A 24,764-nucleotide genomic window follows, 5' to 3' on the forward strand; every position below is an offset into this window, starting at 1 on the left:
AAGACCCTAGGGCCAGCACTTTGGGGTGCTGTGTTACAGCAGCAAGACTGGAGACGCCCATGGGCAGCAACAGGCTTTTCGCTTTTCAAATGCTCCCAACATGCAGTCTGCAGATTTGTTCTTTGAGGGAAAGCCATCCAAAAATCACATCCTCCTGCTGCTTTGCCCATAATTTTTTTTTTATTTTAGCAATCTGCAGAGCTGTTTCCGAGTCAGGTGAGGCTCAAAAAAACCATGTTCCCTGCATTGTGGTGACTCTGAGGCATGGGATGCAAAGGTTTTACAGTCAGAGGAGGTTACCCTTCCCCTCCGTGGCTTTTCCCAGTGAACATGAGTGTAACCTTGTGTGAAACCTTCACGCAGATTGCCTTGCCTCAGTCTCAAAGTCCGCAGAGAAAATAACTGGAATGGAGTTTAGTGAATCCTCCATTCCAGGAGGATTGGAGGCTCTGCAGAGCCACCTTGTGCCCATCAAAAGCATTCTGGAAGAACACAGCAGTTTTAAGGCAGGGAGTCTGAATAAAATATACACAATTTATTTATAGGAGGTTTACAGCTGTACAATGTTGCCTTTCTGTTTGGACCACTCTCTGATCTTGTGCAGCATGACACGTCAGTGCCTTTGGAGATGAAGACAAGTCATAGCCTGTTTTAACATGCAGACGTCAAAAAGAAAAGAATTTCACAGAGTGTAATGGCAGGCTACTTGCAACCATTGAAATGATTAACAAAAGAAATGGAAAATAAATCAGAGACATGTCCTACACGGCCTGGAGTGGACTGGAAAGTGTTTATCAGACCTGCCCTCCCCTCAGACAAAAAAAACCCTGAATATTTCTGTTTACTTCATTCAAAGAGGAAAGGCATCAACATTAGGAATGGCATTTCAATAACTGCCCTCCCCCATCTGCTCTACAAACAAGACAAGACCAAAAAAAAAGAAACAAAGGTAATTTTTGTTATTCCATTGGCAATGTAGGGGGAAGAAGGCTTCTGCTCTAACTTTTCAAAAGTTTTCAGAAAAAAAAAAGGACAAATATTACTGGTATTAAGACATTTTGGTCCTGATATAGTATGATGATTTTTTTTTTGAAGAAGAAGCTGTTAAAAAGCTGCCTTTCCTCTCTTTATGGCTTGATTCTCTGTAGGAAGGAAGGAGGCTGCCCATGGGTTCCAGGACACCGCTACTCCTCAGCAAGCTTCAGCACCGTTCCTTGGGGATCACAGTGCGGTTTGGCACAAGTCAGGGCACTCCTGGTCAAATGGCTCTTATTTATTGAAGCTATCAGTAGCCTGATTTCCTGAGAAAACGAGGCTAATGCAGGCAGGCTGCCTACCCCCATCTGATGATGATGATGGTGCAAAGCTCCTATGATATTCCTGTGATGTTCTCCCTTAGCTAAATAGCTCTTCTCCCTGCCAGGTGAGATATCTTTAGGCATCACAGTCCCTCTCACATACCACTCTGAACATGAGCCCATGAAATCTTCTCCTAAGACCTAAATCATGCCTTCTAGCCCCACAATGCTCCTTCCACTTCTTTTCAGTGATGAGTCCCATGAACAAAACCAGAATAAAATCAAAAGATCTCTGAATCGGTCTGCCCAAATTCAAGGATTTGCTTTGACCTTGGGGTGAAAATGTCACTTTACCAAACTAGGAGCATTTGAGCCAATTCTGCAAGATGCTGAACTAACGCAGGTCCCAATGATGGCACCAGGAGTTGGAAGTGTGCTCAGCACAAGCCAGGAATAATTGGCACCTGGAAAGAGCATCCTGTGGGCCACTGCTTGCCTCTAAGTCCTGGAAAGTAAGACCTAAGAAAATAAGCAATTTGGTCAAAAACCCAATTCATAACCACAGGAGGTAAACTCTGAAGATGAGGAAAGGGGAATAACAGCCTACAAAAATCGATGAAGTTGTACCATATGCTTCTGGATGCACCAAGAATTGAGCTGGCAGCTAATGTGACTTTGGGGAACATCTTAGCCTGTTACAGACTTAGCAGGGCTTTAGGGACTTTTTAAAAAACCACAGACTTGCAGCACAAACATGGGCATTTAGTAGGACAAACTGAAACCCTACTTGCTATAGCAAAAGGCTTTCCTGTTCACTTGTCCCTGCAGGCAGAGGATTCTGCTCAGACCAAAATTTACCAGGATGACAAGATTACATCATATGTATTAATTTCCACTTGTATGCAGGTGACTGCAAAAGATTTGCTTGTTAGAAAATCTGACAGAAAAATCCCTTAGCTTGCACCATTTTTAAAGGCACATGAATAAAAAAACCCCAACATAACAACAGGAGAAAAAACCATGCTTTGAAACCTGCCCTGATCAGCTGCTGAAAGGCCAGACAAGGGTTGTTGCTTGGCTTGGGATGGTTTATAAGAAGCAGGATTCTGCCACCCAGTGGAATGAGGAAGATAAACCCAGTCTTCATAGCAAACAGGAGCAGAGCGTGGCCCTAGACACGGCCCCGAGGATGTGCTTGGATTGTGCTTGTGAGACTGGCTCTAGCACTGTGCAACTCGTCCTCCAGGCCAGGAGACTGGAAATTAAAAGTGAGAGATGGACACTGGTATGAATTAGATATTCCCAGCATTTTCAGGCTGCACTGGGAGCAGTGCTCCTCTTCTCTCCTCTAGCACAAGCTAAAATCCCACTATTTTTTTTAAAAGAATTTGGGAAAGCGAGGCACTGAGAAATAATGCACTGTATGCAGCAGTAAAGATGGTGCCCATTGAGCAAAGCTCCCCATCCCTTCGACCTGACGCTTTGGCCTTCAGAGGAACTGATCTCCTCTTATCTAAAAACTGAATGGCCCTAGCAGACAACCCACCCCAGCTACTGGGGTGAGCTCTTGGGATGGGGACTGCATGAAGACATGGAGACAGCAGGCACCATGGCAGTTCGAGAGGCACACGCAGGAGTTGAGTCCAGACTGATTCAAAAACTTGACCCCAGAGAACAGTTGTCCCACCACAGTTGTTGGCATCTTTGTATCCTTCAGAGTTGCATGGGGTTGAACAAGACTCAGGAGGAGACAGCTCATCCCTAAAATGATGGAGCCATTAGTCTTGCTGCCCCTGTGGATTTGGGATTTGGGACTGCCTTAGTGCATTTTCCTTCCAGTTGCAGTATGCAAACCCATACCCAGAAAACATCCAAAAGGCCACAGTCTATTTTTCCACTTCTCCTTTGCTGAGGTGCCTCCACGGAGAAGCAATTAAATGGCAGTTTCACGGGAGATGACTCCATGCACACTACTCTAAAACCAAGCAGACACATCAAAGATGCATTGAAGCAGCTGGTGGGACCGCGGTGGCCACACGTGTGCATGGTGGCATATGCGTGCCAGCCTGTGTAAACAAACAGCATCAGGGCATCGTGCTCTGGCTGTCAGGACACACAGCGTGCTCGCAGCGATCCCACAGGGCACATGGCAGCGATGGGGGCTGCAGAGGACGCCAGCAGAAGTATTGTTGCGGTTCCCCAAAAAGGCACCATTTTTTAACACTGAAAACACAAGATTGGCTCCTTTGAGTGGAATGCATGCATAGTTCATATACACTTTGCAGACGGTAGATAGACTCTGTGTGTGTGTATATATATATATGTATGTATGTGTGCATGTTTATATATACATTTGTGGCACCAGAAGAAGAGTCCTTGAGTACTTAGACGTTGGTGAGGATGTTACTGCTGAGCAGCCTCACAGCGATGGTTCCAGAGAGATCGTTTGATCTCCTGTTCCCCTTGTCCTGGAGGTGCAGAGTGTGCACTGACTGCCGGTCGCTGGGATCCCCCGTGAGAACCACTTGGCCCAAGAACTCGTCGCTTATTAAGCTGTGGTTCCAGATCTGGGGAAATAAAACAGACATAGAATCACAGAATCACAGAATCGTATAGGTTAGAAAAGACCTTTAAGATCATCGAGTCCAACCGTAAACCTAACACTACCAAGACCACCACTACACCATGTCCCTAAGTACCTCATCCAAACGTCTTTTAAATACCTCCAGGGATGGCGACTCCACCACTTCCCTGGGCAGCCTTTCCAATGCTGGACAACCCTTTCAGTGAAGTAAAATTTCCTAATATCCAGTCTAAACCTCCCCTGGTGCAACTTGAGGCTATTTCCTCTTGTCCTATCACTTGTTACCTGGGAGAAGAGACCGACCCCCACCTCTCTACAACCTCCTTTCAGGCAGTTGTAGAGAGCGATGAGGTCTCCCCTCAGCCTCCTTTCCTCCAGGCTGAACAACCCCAGGTCCCTCAGCCGCTCCTCATCAGCCTTGTGCTCCAGACCCTTCCCCAGCTTCGTTGCTCTTCTCTGGACACACTCCAGCACCTCAATGGTGCTGGGCAGCTCCTTGAGCGATGCAGTCAACCTTCACTCACCAGAGAGGAGAAGGGGTTATTGGGGACCTGCTCTGAGCTAGAGCTGTGGAGGTGGTCAAGGTGTGGGGGGCTCACTCTGTAACTGAGAGGGGTGAAGGACATGCATTCACCAGATGTCACGGCTTAGCCGTGGTGATGAGAGGTTGAGCTGCGTGAACTGATGATCATCAGCCTTGGGGAACAGACCCCCTGTGGACAGTGTGAAGAGAGGGCTGTGGGGAGGGTGCAAGTGAGAGAGGGTCTCCATCCCTCTCTCTGGGCTCACTGCTTGCTTGCTGGGTACCTGAACAATGATGGGTTGTCCTGGCTTCTTGCGGTAGAAGAGACCTTTCACGTCAAATTCTGGAGACAGTGTGTTCTTCTTCACTGGAGAGCGAACCTTTTGCCCTTCGCACTTTATGAGCACATAAGGGTCAGCTCCTGGGGAGAGAAAAGGGAATTTTTGCTTTGTTGTAACGCCTGTAATTCCTCAGAGCCCTTTTCCAGGGGGGTCATGCAGCAGTTTTTCTCCATACCCCACCAGAGGAGATGGATATCTGCCAAAGAGTTCATCACACCCCAGATGATGTCCATGAAGCTCAGCTGATGGGCTCAGGCTTACTCCTGTCAGTGGCCACCTCTTTCTTGACCACATATTCTACATAAACACTCCTTCATCACTCAAAATCCTCCTGGCCTTTGGGATAAATCTTTCATGGAAGACACTGACCTGCTCACCTCTCCCTTTCAGGATTTGGTCTGCTGAAGGCAGGCAGAAATAAAACCATGGAGAAGAGAACCGGGCTCACAGAGCTTGTTTCGCACAAGGAAACCGAAAGGAACAGCAAGAGCCTTCAAGCTGCAAAACCCCACTGGCTTCCACTGCAGCTCGTATACTTCCCAACCAGGCTAACCTTGGTTTTACTTTAAGGTGGTAACTAGCTACATCAGCAAGGACTGTGCTTTTCAGCCCTATGCACAAATCATTCGCACATCTTAAATTCCTCCCAGACTGAGTGAAACTCAAATGCTGCAGGGTCTGTCAGTATAATGACTAATGCTGGGGTAAGAAAAATGCTGGGTGGTCAAGGTGATGAGAGATGGCACAATGCTGAGGCAAAATTAAGTGCCAAGATGTGCTAATTTAAGAGATCCAAAAATGAGACCACTTGGGCACTGGGAAGGTTTGGCGAGCAACCAATGAATGGGGAGCCTTAGGATGGAAATATATTTAAAAGGCTTTTAAAAAGGTGAAGACGGTTCTTGGAGTATTTGCTTCGGGCAAGAATTCAGGGAGAAGATCAAAATGTCAAAAAGGATCATTGGTGGCAGTGAGAGACATGGGGAAGAGAAAGATTGGGCATTGGGGGGCAACCAGGGGAAATGAGCGGGAACCGGAGGAGATGAAAGCAGACAAAATGGGTAAGTAAGTGGGAAGCCAGAGAAGAGGTCCATGAAGGGATGTGTAACAGGTCAGTGGGAAAGGAAGGTTATCGCAATATCCCAGCTGGAACAAGACAGTCCTGGGGAACAAGCAGGCCACAAAGATGGAGAGTAAAGTTACTAAGTTCAGAGACTACCAGCCCACAGCTGGACAGTACCTGAGCTTCCAGGAGAGGGAAAGAGTCTCTCATTAGTGAACATTTTCCCCTTATGAAACAAGTGCTCGTTTGGGGAATTTCAGTAGAGAATGAGCTATAGCTACAGAAATTTAACCGCCAGACTGCATTTTCTCACCATGAGCTTTAGTGGCTATGATGGAAACACAGACCAGGTGGATGAGTTTTCTTGTCCAAGGGAAATGTGGAAATGAGAAGGAACAAACCGCCCCTTTCTGAGGGCCAGGGATTTAGGAACCACATTTTTGATTGCCAGACCACCTCCTCGCTAGCTTTCTGTTTGCAAGGACCTGGCTCCCTTGGTGAGACACAGCTGCTAGATTTCACAGCTGTTTTTCCAAACTAGCCTTGTCTTTTGGGATGTCCCATTTAAATCATCATATTCCATCAGCCGGAGCCAAATTCCTATCTGTAAATCACTATTTCCAAAGTAGTGTGAAAGGCCTGGGCTGGGAAATGCGAGAAATGCCATTGCAGTGGAAAGCACCAAACATGCAGGCTGTTGGTGGTGGGAGCTGAACAGCTGGAAAACAGCTGGAAAAAAAGCCATTTCCAAGGGCCTCTTGCTGAAAAAATATTTTATGGCTCCAGAACCCACATGTACCCTTGTCTGAAGGAAAGATAAATCTGCTTGTTTCTGTGAACAGTTCAGAGACCTTTGGCTACAGATTTCCCTGCATTGCTACAGATACACTGAGCTATTGTGAGTAACCCAAGAAAAAACAACCCCCCTAGGGTAAAATTCCCTCCCCAAACACCAGACAGGATAGAAGGACTCCCTTTGTGGCATGTGATAAATAAGCAAATTGGGCTAGTCCTTGCCCTAAGGAAGGATCCTGTTCGTTACTTTCAGGGCTCTAGTGATATGCAGCCCTGACAATAATACTTGGGTGAAAAAAACCTAAAACAAAACTGAGTTTTTAATTTAGGTTTTTTAAATTTTAAGTTTTTAATTTTTATACTTCAAATTTGGCTTGAAAGTGCCCGGCTAAACCTTGCCACATTCAACACATGTCCTTGACTCAGGAAATGGGGGAGAAAGGCTAGGATCTGGTCTGTTCCCATGGTGGAAAGGCATTTGCTTCTCTAATAGCAACCTCTAGACCTTTCATCTCTGTTTCAACGATCTGCAGTACAAGTCATCACTACCCCTGGGTTTCTTGATCCAGATGCCCCAGGAAGACTGAACATGGGGCTCTTTGCCATGAGCAGCTGCGTGGCTGCAGGACATGGTGAGGCACGGTGCTACTGCTGTCTTTCATGCAAGAGAAGTACTGGATGTCAAAATTGCATCAGAGCATGGTAGGACCATGAAAATGAACCTTTAGAGGACGGAGGAGGCAGAAACACAGTGCGCTGTGCTGGTGGTGGCTCAGGTCATCTCACAGGCCTCCTAGGAACCAAGCATGGATCAGGACTTACAGGAAATAGAGGGAGAGGCTCTCGATCCACACCATCCCAAAATGAGCTAAATTTGACCTACCCTCTCCTGATAGACATTTATCCAGCCTCTGGTGATGAACACTACCCCAACACATCAGCCTGTTCCATTGCTTCTATGTCCTTCTACTAAAAAACCTTTAAATACGATTCCTGACTTTTACAGCTGCTCATACTCAGGAGGAAAGCCTGGATTGTTATAGGACCACCGCTAAGCACTTTGGGGAAGTTTTGGGAAGATCTCCCGAGGATCTTAGACAACAGCCTAAATATAACAGCTCCCAGATCATGTCCACAGCAAGAAGTGAGTTTGATTCTCCATGGACTTTCTCCTCCTCTGGTGTCTGAATCAGGCATGTTCACTGACAATAATACCTGAGGACATAACGAATCCCAGCAACCTCCTACCTCATGAAACTACCTCCCCCTTTTCCCACTGAAAGAACCACCTCCCAACTCCTCTGGGACTAGACAACAGGCAGGGAAAGACCAGTACCTCCTTGGGAGTCCTGATTCTTGAGCCCGGCTGCGGCGAGGACATGGATCTGGGATACCACTTGCGGGTAACCACACATCCCACTCCAGCAGGTGTGTGGTGGCTCATCCAGCGTCAGCTCTCTGCAGGGAAAAACATGTGGCCTTTAAGAGGTGCCCAGCCTTACTGCACGGGCAGGCCAGAGGGTTTGCTCTAGCAGGATGGAAGGACTATGCACTGTCCACTGTCAGACTCTGCTCCCCACTCTGATCTCCTCAACCTGGGTTTGGGATGCTCTCCCACGTCGTGCTTAGAAGCAGAGTGGGAGCTTCTGTGCATGTCTGTGGTGAGACCTGTAAAGATTCCCTGTCTCTTGGCCACCCTTGAAAGGAAGCCAAACACCAGCTCCAGGCAAGGTTATGACCAATTCCAATCAAGAAAACCACATGGCAAAAGCACAGGGCTGTCTCCAAATAGCCAGCTCCTCCCCATCACTGCTCTTGCTCCTTACCGGCAATCTGAAGGCACATCTGTGAAAATCCTGAGAAGGAACTCGCCTACGTGACCGGGGTCAAAAGTGGTAGGAATGATGACGTAGCGGCCTTCCTTCAGGTCCGTCCTCAGGAAGACGCTGCGGGAGTTGATGTAAATGGAGCTGGCCACCTTCTGCTGCAGGGTGTGCATCCGGTAGTTCCTGTTCAGCTCCACCTGGGCAGAGACCACAGTGGGACGGTCAGCAGGACAGCACTGACTGACAATGTGTTGGTATCCGCCTTGGGGGGCCAAACTGCAAGGACTGACCCCACAGCGCTGGGAGAGCTGGAGTTAAGAGAACCAGCAAAACGGTCCCAACTGGGCTGGATGGAAAACAAGTGTGGACGTGGCTCTCCCAACTCTGTTGGCTCAGGGACTCATTGTCTCTTGCATCCCAGCTTGACACTGGGGGCCCAGCAAGCAACGCATAAGGATCGGTCTAACGGATTTCAACATTTGGAGATAACAGGCTAACCTTTGCTTTTAGCAAGGAGAACTTGTCCATGCTGTCACTGTTCACCTCTGAAATCTCTCGTCATCTCTAGAAGAGGCAGGCTGTGCTGAAGGCACCCCAGAGGCACCCAGGTAATACTTAAATGTACAATACCAATGGTCATGCAGGACTGATGTACCACTCCACCACTAACAAATTTATGGGGGTATTCAGGCCAACGTGCAGGAACCATGGTCTACCTTATGGATATCAAAGCCTATGGCCAAGTTCTCTCCTTTGCCCTCTTTGCGACTGGTCCTTTTTGGCTTCTGCTGGATGGAGATCAGCACTTCATCTTCTGCCTTCTTCACATCAAACACGTACTAGAAGCAAAGGGAGGAAAGTAAGGGAGGATTTCTACTAAGACAGGATCACTGGGCATGGGTGGGGGTGGACACACAGTAGAGTTAACCTCAGCTTCTCCTCACCCTCACTGCAGGGACAGCCTGGCTTCAGTACCAGCACTGAGAGCCCATACCCACTCCTCTTGGGAACTGGCATCATCTTGCCAAGCCAGAGACCTTTTTGGCTCATCTTAGAAAAAGACTGGGGAATTCAGTCTTGAATTGCTTGTCAGAATCCAAGGAGTCTGGATGCAGTCTCATACCAGAGACTTCCACCCCTTGCAGTCTGCCACAAATCCTCCTACGAGGCATGGAAGGAGGAACTGATGTTCACAGAGACCTAAGATGAAGGCTAATACAGAGCTGGAAGCAGGACAACTTCTGGAATGAACCAGACCATCCTTCATCTGCTTGGCAGATGAAGGACTCACAAGAACTTGTCTCATGTTACTGAGAATCCCAGTTCAGGGCAGGACAGGACAGAAAAGCTTCAGAGCAGGGCCTTTTCTGAAGGCCAAGCTAGAAGGAAATGGTGCTATAGACTACACCTGTCCTGGTAAATTTAACAGTGCCAAGGTTTGGGCAAAGGAACTGGGATTTGATCATTCAGACATCCAAATTGTTGGAAATGGTTCCTGGCAGCAGCTAACACTGCTACCCTGTGGCACAGTTTGCTGTTTGCTTGTGCCAAGATGCTCTACACCAGGCACTTGGATGCAGTCTCCCTGATAAAAGGGATAAGTTTAATAGAGTTGGCCTGGATGCTGGTCATGCTGTACCAGGGGTCTCAGCCAGAGAATGGTCGTGAGTACATTTAATGTACTAGAGGTCTGGTAGCCATTTTGGCCTTCTAGGTCCCTGTAGGAGATTTAAACACTTGGAAGCACATGTGAAGGCTCCAGAAGGTCCTCTGCTCCGTGACTCACTTGGGGGTTCTGCAAAAAGGTGTCCTTGTGGTTGATACAGCCTCCACAGCGGTTCTTCAAGGGGTCATTGCTTCTGGTCCATGCCCCATGTAGCACTGCTTCCTCCCAGGTCTTGTGGATGCTCAGGTAGGACGTGTTGATGAGACGGCACTTGATGATGTCTGTGAAATATTTGCAGAAATCTTCGAAGGTCATCCTAAGTCGGGAAAGGACAGAGCTGGGTTATGCTGCTTCATTCCCCTGAACAGTATGCTGCAGGGATTTTCTTGATCACCTGTTAGAGATTGTGTGTGGGTAGCCTCTGATGGCTGATGAATAACAAAAGAGATGGAGATACCTTTCTCCATGCATGCAGTAGATACTTCTTCAGTTTAAACAATAGAGCTATGTGTTTTGGAGTGGAAGAAGCAGAGAATACCCATGGGCTCAAGGAGGAGGCTTCACTATGGTTGGACTCAATGATCTTAAAGGTCTTTTCCAACCTATACAATTCTGTGATTCTGTGATTCTGTAAAGATCCTAGGGCTTGGAAGGCTGTTTGCTCTGGATAGCTATATGCATGGAAATGACTCATATGCTTCATGGGGTGGGAGGACGCTGTGGGCACGGCCCGTGGTGACAACCCCAGGAGGGACTCACCAGAACTCTCCGTCATCTTCCACCGTCATCCCCATCTTCTCTCTCTCACTTTTACTCACTTTCTGCCACTCCTCAGAGCTGTGGGAAGAGTACAGGATCATTACTGTGAGGGCAAGGGGACACACAAGAATTCAAGAGGCTACTTGGCCTCGGCAAGATCTGTCAAGGGCACAAGGCCTGTATAAAGCTGCAGCCATGCAACCACTCCTCACACTGCTCTGGTTAGGTCATCTTCCAAACATGAGGGGAGTGCAGCATGGCTTGGAGCTTCAACTTCCTTCCTGATCAGTGGAGCTGAATCCAGCTTGGCAAGATTTGTTTGGCCAGTACAATCACAACCCTATCAGTGAAGATAACAAAATGGACTCTGGTCAAAGGCTCTGGTTACACCAGCCCTCGGTTCTTCATCCCATCCACAGACACCACAGCAGTCAGTGGTGGCAGAGGTTGATTCTGTTGGGTGCTGGTTTTGCTGGAACAAGACTGGGAGTGGAAAGGTGAGCTGTGATCATCCTTCACTAGTGTGAACATGCTGGCAATTTCACCACAACACCCACCAGAGCCTTAATGAGAAGGTCAGCCAAGCTCAGCCACCCTTCTGCTGACCTCCAGGGACCCCAGGGCAAGGAATGAATCTACCCCAGTGAAACAGTAGGTTTAGGACATGGGTTGAAGCAGCATCCCACAATGTTATACCCATACAATGTTATCCTATGGGTGTGGATGTAGTCAAATTGTCTTATGTCTCAAGGCTTGCTCCAACCCAGCTTTTCCCACCAAAAAAAGGTGCTGCTGCTGCCCATCCTAACTCACGTGTCACTCCAAGGGCCGTTCCACTCCCGCTCGCCCCATGGGTTGCGCATGCGGATCATGTCCAGCTTCTCCGACTTGAAGAAGGACAGCAGGCCATGGCCCAGGCGGACCTTCCGCACGTCCGTCACCGCGTACGCATGGCCCTTCACCAGTCCGCAGGCCAGGCGGGCCTCCATGTCAGCTGCTGTTGTGGCCTGGGTAGGGGGACATAGACAGTGCTCGTACCAAAGGAGGATGTGACCACCTTTGCAGGGACTGGGAAAAAAGAGAGCTCAGATTTCCCCACAGGTTTCTCTGAGCCAAAAAGAAGAGCACCAATGCTCAGGGAGAGAGCCAGTTGCCTTGGCAGATGTATCAGATGCCATTTTAGGTGCTAGATCCTTCCTGGTCTTCATCTGCTGCATGAGGTCTCTGAGCTCCCATACTGTCAACCCATAAAGCTCATTCTACTGGTTATAATGGGAGGTCTGGCACCCAATGTTTGTAGAGATGTCCACATGCAGACACCAAAATGCCTTTCTCTGGAAGTGAATCCTCTCCTAACATTTAAAGGGTGGTGGGATTAATCTCAGTTCTTGGACATAGCAATGAGGAATAAAGAGGGTTGGCATCCAGGCTTTACTCCTTTTGCCATCCACAAGAAGAAGTAGGAAACCTTGGCCATAATTAATCTGATCTAATTTAGAAGTCTCTGACACTGTAAAACAACTGCATCCTAAAATGCCTGTTCCCGTGAGACTGTGACCATACAGGTAACTTTGCTTACTTTGATGGAGCAGCTGATGAGGCCTCCCCGGTTGTGCACCTTCAACACACGCTCAAAGAGGAGGTTTCGTTTGGCTTCATCAGCAACGTAGTCCCCTTCGGTCAGGTCAATAGGTTCAGAGACCCCACCAGTAAAGTCTACCAGGGCATCAGCTGTGTTGCCTCCATCCAGGGCCTCATAACAGCCTGACAACCTGAAAGAGGATGACAGGGATGGCACAACAACACTGGCTCGACATTTTAAGGGGTCTGGGACAGTTCTTGGGGCAACCTGGAGAGCAGAGATTTGTAATAAAACTTTCAGTGGGTGAGGATAGCAAACTAGGGTGAAAAAATAAGACCCATGCTGCTTGCAGCACTCTTGCTGTCATAGGACAAAGTAAAGGGAACTTGAAATCTCTAGGATAGGCGTTACTTAAGCAAACGTGGTGTTGGAGGATATTTTGCTTTGAGGGTAAATTAAGGCTAGAGAAGGTTTTTTTCTTACAGTTTCTGTCTGTTTGAGATATGTCCTACTCCTCCCCAGGAAAGCTGTTGTTTCCACTTGTGCAAACCAACTGATGAATGAACAGAGAGGAAAAACAGGGTGCCCAGATCCCAGTTCGTCCTGCAACTGCCCGGGTACCTACTTGGCATAAGCTTTCTCCACCAAGGCGCACCAGAACTCATTCCTGGAGTTGGAGTGGCAGTAGATGAGCTGGTTGTGGAGTGTGGGCAGGCGGTCATCTATCACCACGTCCAGCCACTGACCGAAACGCCAGAACTGGAAGTGGAAGATCCCCACGTAGCTCTCGGGTTTCTCGGGATTCCACTCCTGCTCCTTCCAGTCTGGGATGACCTGCAAGAGAGGAGGCACATGCACCTAGGTTATTCTCTTTTTTGCTGGGTTTGACTCTCATCCTGGAACTAACACAGACAATATCAAAGATAAGAAAGAATATGAGGGGGATGGACTTGCTTACAGCCTGTTGGGGCCAGATTATGGACGTGGTTCCTCCAATGCAGACTAGAGTAACATGTACTGAAATAGCTTAGACTTCATCTGGCCTTGGAAGATGGAGCTAAAGATCCTTGTCCTCTTTCTTATAATTCCACCCTGCTGGACATCTGCTGCCATGTACTGCTGTAGACAGGCTACTGGAGCAGGAGAGTCCTTGATCTGACCAGGGATGGTTATTTTTATGACCACATTTTTGTTCATTTTAGTGTCAGTAGGGTACCACTAAGAGAGGGCACCTTCTTTGATTCTCTTACTGATTCTGGTGTGACTTGACTGGTCCAAGGGCAAGTAGTGTATTTGTCTACCTGGTGGCAATGAACAGGGACCAGACACTCTGCATACATCTACTCTGCTAAATAAAAGTGGGAAAAGCAAGATCCCCATCCCCACAAGGTCTCCATTCTTCCCTGTCAAGAGCTACCATACTCATCCAAGCAAACACAGGGAGGTGACTTGCTGAAAGAAGGAAAAGAGGGCCTGGGGTGAAAGAAATTCTAGAGCAGCTGAGGGGCTGAGGGAGCGCAGGTTTGGTGTCACTGCCATCTGCACTGCCAGTGGGACAGGCACAAGTGAAGGGTAACTGCCAAAGGCCACAGTCCTTCACAGCTGCAGGCACCACCAGCTTTGCTTTGGATGGAAAATCCACCCAACAGTTGGGACAGAAATGGGCACAGCCAAACACAGATGCTATATCTAGGAGGATCTGCATTTAGAACCAGGACATAGAGGCACATAGCAAGGAACTGCCCCACCACAGCTTAGCTTTTGCTGAGGGTGAAGCAACATGGTTTTACTTCATGGCCAGGCTGGGCTGTGAGGCCATGTATAGTTAATGTAGTTGATAGCTGACAAGTGCTGACCGATTCAGCCGCAGTAGTGTGACCGACTGTCCACACCTTTGCTTCTTTACTTACCTGCTCCCAAAGCGTCATGACCTAAGCGAGGAAAAACCCCAACATGCCCACGGGGAAAATTATGTTCCAATACACCAAATAATCACTGTCCTGTGGAGACATCTGCGAGTGTTGGGGTGGGATAGGACAGGACATAGCTACATTGCATGGAAAGAGGCTCTTCAGGAAGTCCTGGGCCATGGTGAGACCCTTGCACCATGCCTTGGCCCTTGGCCAGCTGCCGGAGCCTTCTGCTTTTATTTGGCTGCTGTCACGAAGCTGTAACCCTGCAGAGAGAATTCTCTCTGGAGAGCCCACCGACTCCTTAGCTACCAGCAATGATCCAGCCCAGGGCTTTTATTGCTCCTACACTGAAATATTAATGATGCCCTCAGCCCTGTGAGCTCACTGGCACTCTTGGGTTGTCTGGATCAATAAAGCAGAGCAGACAGAGCCACGAAAAAGAGCCGCTTTTGGAGGGTTTGGTGTTTTCCAGGACTGCTAACAACGATTCCCCAGAATCCCTCTGGGAGAGGACCAGGAAAGGTCAGACAGCCCTCCATCAGTCCCCATCGATTCCCTCTTGACTGGAGCTCATCCTAATGAATTGTCATAGAGGACCATTGTGCTAATCAACTCGCTATTAATGTGGGCTTAGAAATGATTACGGCATTGACTAGAAGCAGCTTGTCAGCCAGAGCTGGTAGTGACAGCTTCCAGCTGGCTGGTTCTCAGACTTGCCATTGCTGTCAGTGGTGGCAGGAGATACAGGTCTCCACCATCCTCCTCTGTCCCTTCATTTGGGGACAGCGCTGAAAACACCCTCTGCCGCTGAAGGTAGCAAAAGCAGTCAGCCTTCATGCAGAGCAAGGTCCAGAAGCAAGGACTTGTCTTGTTCCAACACTGACCCAAGGGGAAATGAGAGAAGCCCGATCTCCAGAGCCCAATGTGTCCTCAGCCTGCCAAAGAGCAAGGTGTGAGCTCAAACATCAGGTTCCTCCCCCCAGCTCCTCCCAGAGCACAGCATCCCACCCAGGCCAAGGATCCCTCCAGTTGCTTCGCCTGCTGGCCAAGGTGTCTGAGACTCCCCTGGCTGTAGGGGAGGGGTGGCAGCTCTGGATGCAGTGCCTACCAGGACACCACACTTCAAGGCATACAGCACAACCCCCTGCCTGTGACCTGATGCTGTGTATTGCCTAAAGGATTGACCTGGGGCACATCTACAAACCCCAGCCATAGCTGGAGCCCAGATACCTCCAGGAGATCATCATGCGACTGAGGTCCACGGCTCCCACCCACTCCTAGGAAACCTCCCCAGACATCTTCGTCTCTTCTCAGTGCATGCTGGAGAGCATGCCATCGACCACCCATCCCAGGATCCCACTGAGTCCTCGACTCAACTTGGTTGTGTGACACTGAGGCAGTGGAGACCATGTCTTCTCATTCACCCAACTGGGCTGCTTTGTGCTTAGGGGCTCCCAAAATCTGGAGCTGTAACACCCTTCAGTGGGACAAATTTACAGTGAAAGAGCTCAAAGACAGGTAATTTGGGAGCCCAGAAACAGCAGGTTCATTTCCCTAAGCTGGTTTAGGGCTTTTCTCATTTTTCTTAAGAGTGGCTAATTAAGAGGAAAAAGGCACCTGTGACCCTGGAGAATTGTCTCTGATTAGAAGGAGGAATTGGTAGACCCCGATTCCTCCAAGCAGGGGCTCTTCTGCTGAGAACTTGCCAGCTCAGGAAGGGGAAGGAGGGACCCAGCTGTGCCAATCTGCTGAACCACGGTACAAACCAGAATGAAATTCCCCTGGGAGATGGGACAGAGTGGTGTATCTGAAAGCCTTTATGGGATGCTGAAACTGTGTAGGGAGAGTTTCAGTGACTGGTATAAAGAGGCTCCCACCCTCAGCTCTGATGGAAAGGAGGATCCACCTGAGGATCCTCAGGTTTCCCCTCCTCTGCCCAGCTTCAAACACCTCCCCAAACCACACAAACTGCTAAATGCTCCATTAAGCCTTTCACACCAAGAGAAAAGAAGGTACATGTTCATTTTACTTTTTACAGGAGATAAAAGGGTGCTCAAAAATACCAACAGTGACGTGAAAATTGGTGCGTGCTGCTTTATTGCGTGCAGGATTGGGGCAGCTTCCAAAATGAACATGAAGAAGACATGCACAGCCTCAGTCCTTAAGGGGAACCCTGTTGACTAGGCTTTTATTTACTGTGGTACATCAATACCCAGCAAGGTATCTGCAGCAAGAACTCTACCCCAGCAACCAGCAATGCAGCAATGGCATATTGTGAGACCTGGCATGCAAAAACCCCTTTGGATGTTGGCAGTGGCTCCTGTTATTGGGTCTAACGTGGTTTGCAGTCAGGAGCTCTGCTCTGGGATGTACAAGGAAGCGTCTCCTATGGGAAAGTCTGCCAGGACCCTAGAAGTGGGTTTGGCCCACAGTGGGTCCATGCTATGGCCAAGCAGGGATGCATCCACTTTTATCTCTTCTCACTGAGTCCAGCATTTCTCGGGGTCTAAACAAAGACATCAACTTCTCCAGCAATGCCCATGGCATGGCTGTATGATTCAGTGGTTGCTGAGCTTTGGCTGTGGGCAAGACTCAAAGTTCCCACCATCTCTCCAGCCAGTAGCTGATCTTCCTGCTTTCCTTCTCCTCTCTGCCTGGCATAGCTTGTGCAAATTATTTTATACACTATTATTGGGCTGGGGAGGGCATGGAGTCTGCGTCTCTGGAGGCTTTGAAGAAGAGGTTGGACACTTTTGGGGATGGTCTGCACAAGTCAGCAGGCCATGGGTACAAAGTCACCTTGTCCTGGCTTTCCCATCACTGCCCTCTCCTTACGTGTCACAGGAGAATCTCAGGCCATACCTTGAGGAGCGCTCACCCACATTTGAGTGCGATCTTAGCAAAGGACCAGTTGTAATAATACTTGACTCTTTCAAAGGACATTTCTATCTGTGGCTCTCAAGAAGCTTCACCAAAGTACCCTCCACTTTTTGGTGGAGGAAAAGGGAACATCCGAAGTTGGTAGTTTATTCACAGTCATGGGACAAGCCAGGCACAAAACACTCTCCTGCTCCTAAGCTTGCAAAGGTACCGTCTCCCCTCCCTGCTCCCATGGCCACCCAGATACCGCTCCCTGCCTCAGTATTTGTAGAGGGTAGGAGATACTGCTTTTTGGGGACAGCAGCAGCAGGTTCCTGCTCTGTGGTTTGCAAAGCACTCTGCAGCCTCACAGCTCTCTACAGATGCTTCAGAATAAATACATTCATGGGTGCTTTAAGGTCACAACAATGCACAAATTGTTTCTGCTGCAGGGGACGCAATGCTGGCTCAGACCTACAGCCTGCTCTGAGCTGCTGGCTCACTTGCCCAGCTCTGCACACACATGCACGCCTGCTCCAACCCATCTCAGGACGAACAATGTCCAGGCAGCACAAGGTGAGCAACGTGCTGGAGTACACCCCCCCTCAGCGACCCCAGCAAGAAATGGTGGCAGCTGTCAGGAAAAGGGCAGTCCAACCTCCCTGCACCAGTTTGTCCAGTGGGTTTGCAATCTGCAGAATACGGCATGTCCAAATGTACTTCAGCTTCACGGCAAGGTGATCCTCCATGGGACTGGTCTTCAGAGACACCAAGCAGCCACAGTCACAGCAGGAGTCACTGCAGCCTGCAAGCACTCAGCATCCTTGCAAGAAGCACTCCATCGCAAACAAGCCCTCCCTTTTTAATGGCTAGGATGGAAACTGGAAGCCAGGGCTCTCTGCAGGTTGTCTCTCCTGTTTCTAGTATGGCAATTCCTTATTTTTCCATCAGGCTTTTGGTATGCAGTTGCCACAGTTGGAGGGCTTAGGGCAGCCTCATATTTCCAAGACCCTGAGCTAGTCAGACCTGGTGAATCCCTGCTGAATTCACAAGCATGCAGTCTTATGGTCTAGGCAAATACAGCAGCAAGCTCATGGCCCCCTCCTCCCCATTATTCAGACAGAGGACAGCAGGTATGGGGGACATTTCACAGGGCTGAGGGGCTCCAGAAGTGCCGAGCTGTCCTCCACTTTTTCACGACGCTGTCCCTTATAAAAAAAAAGAACCACATAAAAAATGAACCAAGAAATGAACTGAGAGAAATAACAATGAAGACAAAAGAAGCACAGCTGGAACAAGAAGGGCTCAGCAAGAGGGGATCAGGCTTTAAAAACAATGGAGCCCTTCAGCTGAGCTGGTTCGAGGCCGTCAGTGAAAGTGAGGAGGAAATACATCACCTTGCGGATCTGGGCTAACTCCGCTATCCGCTCCCCAAATTCCTGGGCATCTGCCTCATTGCACTCCACCTCCTTGGTCCCTGGCTTCTTCCAGAAGATGCCCACCGGCTCCAGCAGCTGCCGGTTCATAAGGTGGGTGAGATCAGGAGTCCAGTGCTGGGATGTGCCGGTCACCGTGACCTTCCCAGGTCTCTCCAGCTGGATGTCCCAGTGGAGGAAGCGCAGGTTGTGCTGCCGGATGAAATCCACTCGGTAGATGTGCTCATTGGGACGCAGCAGCTTCTCACCATCCTGGGGCCTCATGTTTTTTTGCTGCAGGCTCTGGAATCGCAGTCGCATGCACCGGGTGAGCTGGTCATCATGGACGAAGGGCAGCTCGAGCATCCCTGCCTCAGCTGCCATCGCCTCAGTTGCTCCTCTGCCACGTCCTCAGTGATGTTTGGCTCTCAAACAGGACACACAGGGGGAAAAAGCCTCCAAGCCCCCGGAGCTGGTGCTCCCTCTCCACGGTCCCAGTGGTGCTAGGCAACCCGGGCCAGTGACGCAAAACACCCTCCGGGGCTTCTTCTGGGTGCCCTCCCGCCTCGTTTGCAGATTAGGAACTGATGGTGCTGCTGTGCACGATAATCTATAGGGAAGGGATGTCTGATGTCAGCCTCCCTGGCAACCTCCCTGACAACCGTGGCTCGTTATCCCAAAATGAAGGCGTGCAGCCAGGGATGCCACCTGACAGGTCTGGGTGGCAGTGGCTTTCTCTGAGTGTAGGCTCATGGGATAATTCAGGTTGGAAGGAAACTCTGGAGGGGTCTGGTCCATCCTGCTGCTCAAAGCAGGACTTACTTCACGGTTAAATCAGGTTGCTCAGGGCTTTGTCCAGTCCATCTTTGAGTATCTCCATGGATGGAGATCCCACAGCCTCTCTAGGCCCCTGTTGCAGTGTCTGACCACACTCATGCTGAAGAGAAGCTGGAGCTTGTGCTCTTGACTTTTGTCCTGTGACTGTGCATCCCCAGCAAGAGTCTGGCTCCATCTTGTCCACACCCTCCCATTAGGTACCTGCAGAAAGCAATAACCTCCTCCTTCGCCTTCCCTCCTCCTGGCCACACAAACCCAGCTCTCTCAGCCCCTGCTTGCATGTCCTGTGCTCCAACCATCTTGGTGGCTTCCATCAGGCTCGCTTCAGTCTGCCACTGTCTTCTTCTGGGGACCCCAAAACAGTGCCCAGATGGGGATTAACAAATGCCAGACAGAGGGAAAGAATAATTTCCCTCGCCCTGCTGGCTGCACTCATGGTAGTTTGGCCCCCATCTCTGCAATGGTACATGTTTGACTTCATAGTCAACTTGTCCCTCAGGAACCCATGTCTTTTTCTGGATGGCACAGCTGGTAGGAGTCCAGGTGGAGGAAGGATGGTGCAGCAGCAGGTGGATGCAGCAGCTCAGCATAAGTCTGCCTACCCTCGAACAGACTGGCCCGATGTTGGAGAGGGTGCTCACATGTGGGCTTCACCTGGGAAAGGGGAACTCAGGCAGTCTGCGCCTTAACGTTTGTCTCTTTGGGCCAGGTGAAGAAGCAGGTCCAAGATACAAGCAACCCAAACAACCTCTTTCTAGGCACTGTAGGGATGCTCTGAGCCCACATGAGCACCAGCAAGACCATCGTGCCCAACCTGGAACCACTCGTTCCCCAGCAACTGATGTGCATGATTAAATCCAGAGCACCGGTGCTGTGCTGGTGGGTTGTCCAGTGGATGGGATAACGGGGGATAGTGGTGAACACATTTCTCTTTGCAGGGTGCTGGGTGGCTCCATGAGGCTGTAGATCCTGAAGAGAGGTGCCATGCCAAGCCATGCCCCCTTCTGCCAAGTGGCCCCGTGACACAACAGCTAAACCACAGCCACAGTTTTAGGTGCACCATGGAAAAGGCCTGACTCCTGCAAGTGTGCTATGGTATCTTTGGGATGTAGTCACTGGTTTGGACACTTGGAGAGGGCAGGGGTTTCAGCATAAAGCTTTAGACATTGTATGGAGTCAAGTCGTTTGGGTTCTCTCCGTCCTATCTGTGACTCAGGTTGGCTTCTGCCACATACCGTGTTTGCAGGGTACTTTGGGAGCTCAAACTGTGTTAAATGAACTCCAGGGAACAGTTTTTCTAAAATATTTTTACAAAAGGCTGTGCCATCACCTGGACTGTGTCAGACTTGACTCACAACCATCCAGAATGATCCCTGGAGGCTATTACTTTGACTTCCAGAAGAAGTCCCAAAAAAGACCATCAGAAGCTGGCCTTGGCCAGACAAACCACAGACACCAGGGGCCCAAGGTGGGTCATTTTCCTGGGATTTGTCCCACAGTCACCAGTCTGCTGTTACTCCTAAAGACCCTGAGGACAGAGCCAAGAAAGCTAAGAGCTACACAGACCCAACTGAAGGGACAAAAGAGAGGTCTGAGGAAACCTGACCCTTCTGGCTGTTCTCTGAGCTCTAGCCTCACTTGTTTACCAGCTTTAAAACACCTTTAGCAACAACTGTTGATCCAACCCTTGGGTTTTAAAAGTTAAAAATACCTTCAGGTAACCCTGGAGACCTTTTTGAGCTGAGCTACATGTGACAATGTCACATGGACCTTGCTTGGACTGCCTTGTTTCTTTTACCCCCATATGTGGTGGCAGTAGAAGGAGCAATGACCTTGCACCTCATGATGAATGGAGTGCAGTGGTGTCCAGCCCCCAGGCACCATGTGATGTTCCTCCCCTGCCCTGGCTGAGGCACAAGATCAACCTTCGGGTCCTCCTCAGAGAGCAATAACTAACCCCAGGTTGTAGAAGACCTATGCAAAATGGACACTGGGAGGTGGGTGCCCTCAGAGCTATCTGCTTGTGGCATCTCATCCAAGACTGCCCTGTGCTCTGGAAGCAACTGAGGGGGAAGGAGACCAGGCTAGATGGTGGAGATGCAGGGTTGTATGAACCACTTGGCTTCAGAGTCTGGCCCCTGTCCCTCGTTTGTTGAGCAATACCAATGCAACCTGTGGGAGCGCAGGTTATAGATCCAGACAGCCCTTTAGGACAAAGCACTGCTGGAAATTATTTAAACCCCCCCATTTCAAGGGTTTAATTTATTTTCATAAGAGCTAGACACCTCTGAAGGGTCATGGAAAGGGTGTTATAGAGCCAGATCACACCTAAAGCCATGTAGGGCCAGCCAAGAGTCAGAAAAATAGAAAACAGCTCTAAATTAACTTCCAGTCCCCCATTCCCACTCAGTGACTCAAACACCACAGGCTTAATGGTAAGGAGGGACATGGAGGGAGCCTTGGAGTGAGGTGGAAGAAAGCATGTGAATAAAATCATCTCTTGGGACACACAGGGATGTGGCTGGCCCGTCCTATTCCCTTGAAGGTATTCCCCCTCCCCACATTTGAGACAGTTTCACCATGTGAAGTGGAGCAAGGGACACACAGAGCCTAAGTTACATCCTGGTGTAAATCAGGATTACATTTTCTAGCAGCAATGGGAGACCTGGGCCAAGATCCCTGTACTGATATTTCAGTGATACTAAAACCTGCATCAGCATCTTTCAGCTCCTCCTGGACCCTGAATCTGAGATGTTTTGGTGTCTAATGACACTAAAACTAGGTTTTAAACTAGGTGTAAAAACCTAGTGTTTTGCTGCCCTGTCTGTCCCCTCAACTGTTGCTTACATCGGTATATCAATCAGTAAGGAATAGAGGTTTGTCCTGCAGGCATTGGGTCCTATGTGTGGAGATGCCCGAGGGCCAAGGAGCATTGCTGGGTACCTCCAGCAATGTTATCACAATTGCACGTGCGACTGTACCAAGGACCAAGAGGTCCATTATTTCTGGGCCAACGAAGGGGTCCGAGATCTTCGGCAAGGAGCATGCTCTAATCCCAGCACATCAGCAGAGCTGGTGTCTCTTTGGACCAAGGGGTTAATGTGCGCGCTTGACGTCTCTCATTTTGCTTTAAAAGTTGCTGCTGCAGTTTATAGCCATGCTTACTCCTTGCAATTCATCATAAGCCCTCAAAGCACCTTGCAAAGGGTGAGCTAAGGTTCCATCTAATTCAGAGGTCTCCAAAAGCAGGCGTATGCTGAAGCATGTCTGACCAGAGCCCTGTAGCAAACACCACAGCAAACAATTGGGAGGGAAGGCTTGGGGAGAGGGCTGCAGCTTTTGCCAGAAACCAAACCTTTCTGAAAGAAAGAGGAGGCAGGTAAAGAAGAGCCTCTGAGAGTTAAGGGCATGGAAAATGAGAAGTCACGAACACCCACAGCCAAATTGCCAAGGGAGGAAAAGCAATGCCGTTGGCAAACTGAAATAATGAGGTGTCCAAAGGGACCCGGTTTCTGTTCGGTTGGCATTTCCCAGGGCAGGGCTGGAAGTGAATGGTGAGGAGGGAAGACAACTCGCCTGCTTGCCCTTGGGAGACGTTGATGCAGAGGAACAAGATAAACAACCCCTTGCACCACACCTGTAACAACAGCCACAACAGTCACCACAGCCACGATGGGCAGAAACCTTACGGCTTATCCAGAAGCCAACGACAGCTATCCCGTTCCCATATAAAGGAAAACCTTGATTTTAACAGAAAATGGGGATGCTGCAACAAACGAATTCCTGAGCTTAGTGTTAATGATCACAAAAACCACACGCAGCAGAAACTGGAAGTACCACAGCACACAGAGCAGATGCAAAGGCACAGGGTGCAGGGACCCCTTTTGGGTCTGTTGTAGTAGGAGGCTGTGGGTGAAGCAGTTGATGCTGTCTGCACACACTGTAGGACTTTGCTGGCTGCCTTTTGCAGTAAAATCTAGGAAAAGGTGCTTGCGACTTGCTGGTCTCTTGTCCTACGATGAGGCACGCCTGTACCAGGGTCTGAAGCCCCCCTGCCTTGGCTTTCACAGGACTGACTTCTTCTGTAGCTGAGGACATGGTGGAGAAGGGCACAGACTGTCCAAGGAAGTGGCACTGAGCACCTCCTTCTCCCCTGTACCTCTGTAGTTGCTCCCTGGGTCTGCAGCCCAGGTCTGGAGCTCTGGTGCAGCTCCTTGGTGGCTTTCTGGCCCACAACACAGTCCCTTTGGACCCCACACTCAAAGGAGCACTGCTACATGGTGCAATCCAGCGATGGGACATGCCAGCGATGGATACTTTGGGGAAGCAATGGCTTGGGAGAGGTACTAATACCCTCAAATCACCCTACCTGCCCCAGCGCAAGGTGTCTCATGGCCAAGGTGGGCACACACTAAGCAGCCAAAGAGAGGTAACACCAAGGGAACTAGGGAAATGGGGCCAAACGCTGCAGCTGAGCATCCTGAATTTTGTTCTTCTTGTTGTTTTTTAGGTTATTTTGGAGTGGGGAGGGTCAGATTTGGGATCTGGAGGACAGGACGGGACTTGATCCACATGGTTAAGGAGAAACTGGCCAAGGGTTTGGCTTGAGTGTCATGTGACTGCAGTCATGATGACTAATTCCCCTTGAAAGATAGTCCTTTAAGGGAGGTTTTTGCACATGAACAGTTTTTCAGGACCTGAGGCAGCCCTGAAGAACCAGTTTTTGAGCTGGACAAACACAACGTGAAGCCAAGGTGTTGAAGACAGGCTTTCCCCTGGCATGGGGAACCGCTTACCTTCTGCCACAGAGACTCCCGGGATGCCAGGGAGGAGCAGGCAGCCACAAACCAGCAGTTCCCAACCTGGCCCTGGTGTAAGTCATGGGAGCTGATCCCATCCACAAAGAGATGTGGATCATTGCAGATTTCCTGTGGGACAGGAGAAAAACAGACACACTGGGTAAGCGAGGAGACAGGGAAATCAGGAGCAAGGCTTCTTGGCAAAGGAAAATCTCTTTCTCTCTTCCTCAGGCTCCATTTAAATCCCACCTGCAGCTTTCTGCTGGCCTTGCTTATCATGCCGGTGGCAGGAGGACCCTGTCCTGCCTTCTGCTCTCACCAGGACATGGGCATCATCACTGCCGAAGTGACGCCAGACCTAATCCCTATTTTGTTCCAGCATCAGCACAGCTTTGCTATAATTATCTCTGGTGATAATAGTATGTTTTCACACCATTACAGCCTTACTGACCCATCCCTTCTTCTAAGTCCACTCTTTGTTATTTCTCATAAGCCCTTCAGCTC

General features: G+C 49.5%; 2 protein-coding genes across 4 annotated transcripts in view; both read right to left on the reverse strand.

Moving 5' to 3' along the window:
• Positions 1-513: 513 nt before the first annotated feature.
• Positions 514-24,764, reverse strand: part of CAPN5 (calpain 5) — a 58,315-nt gene continuing 34,064 nt past the window's right edge. For 2 of the 3 annotated variants that reach the window (XM_072850874.1, XM_072850875.1), the window contains exons 3-13: positions 24,258-24,389; positions 13,063-13,271; positions 12,435-12,627; positions 11,669-11,862; positions 10,856-10,933; positions 10,217-10,412; positions 9,147-9,269; positions 8,431-8,627; positions 7,941-8,062; positions 4,690-4,826; positions 514-3,865 (exon numbers count right to left, since the gene is read on the reverse strand). In XM_072850874.1, coding sequence (XP_072706975.1) covers positions 3,683-3,865; positions 4,690-4,826; positions 7,941-8,062; positions 8,431-8,627; positions 9,147-9,269; positions 10,217-10,412; positions 10,856-10,933; positions 11,669-11,862; positions 12,435-12,627; positions 13,063-13,271; positions 24,258-24,389 — 1,764 coding nt within the window. In that variant the 3' untranslated portion in view covers positions 514-3,682. The remainder of the gene's footprint in view (positions 3,866-4,689; positions 4,827-7,940; positions 8,063-8,430; positions 8,628-9,146; positions 9,270-10,216; positions 10,413-10,855; positions 10,934-11,668; positions 11,863-12,434; positions 12,628-13,062; positions 13,272-24,257; positions 24,390-24,764) is intronic. The other variant, XM_072850876.1, reaches the window with a different exon arrangement.
• Positions 18,518-19,440, reverse strand: OMP (olfactory marker protein). Its single transcript, XM_072855341.1, has one exon. The coding sequence runs from the start codon at positions 19,006-19,008 to the stop codon at positions 18,529-18,531; it is 480 nt and encodes a 159-aa protein (XP_072711442.1). The 5' UTR covers positions 19,009-19,440; the 3' UTR covers positions 18,518-18,528.

The sequence above is a fragment of the Ciconia boyciana genome, chromosome 1 (assembly GCF_034638445.1).
Source record: "Ciconia boyciana chromosome 1, ASM3463844v1, whole genome shotgun sequence".
In the NCBI taxonomy this organism is placed as follows: domain Eukaryota; kingdom Metazoa; phylum Chordata; class Aves; order Ciconiiformes; family Ciconiidae; genus Ciconia; species Ciconia boyciana.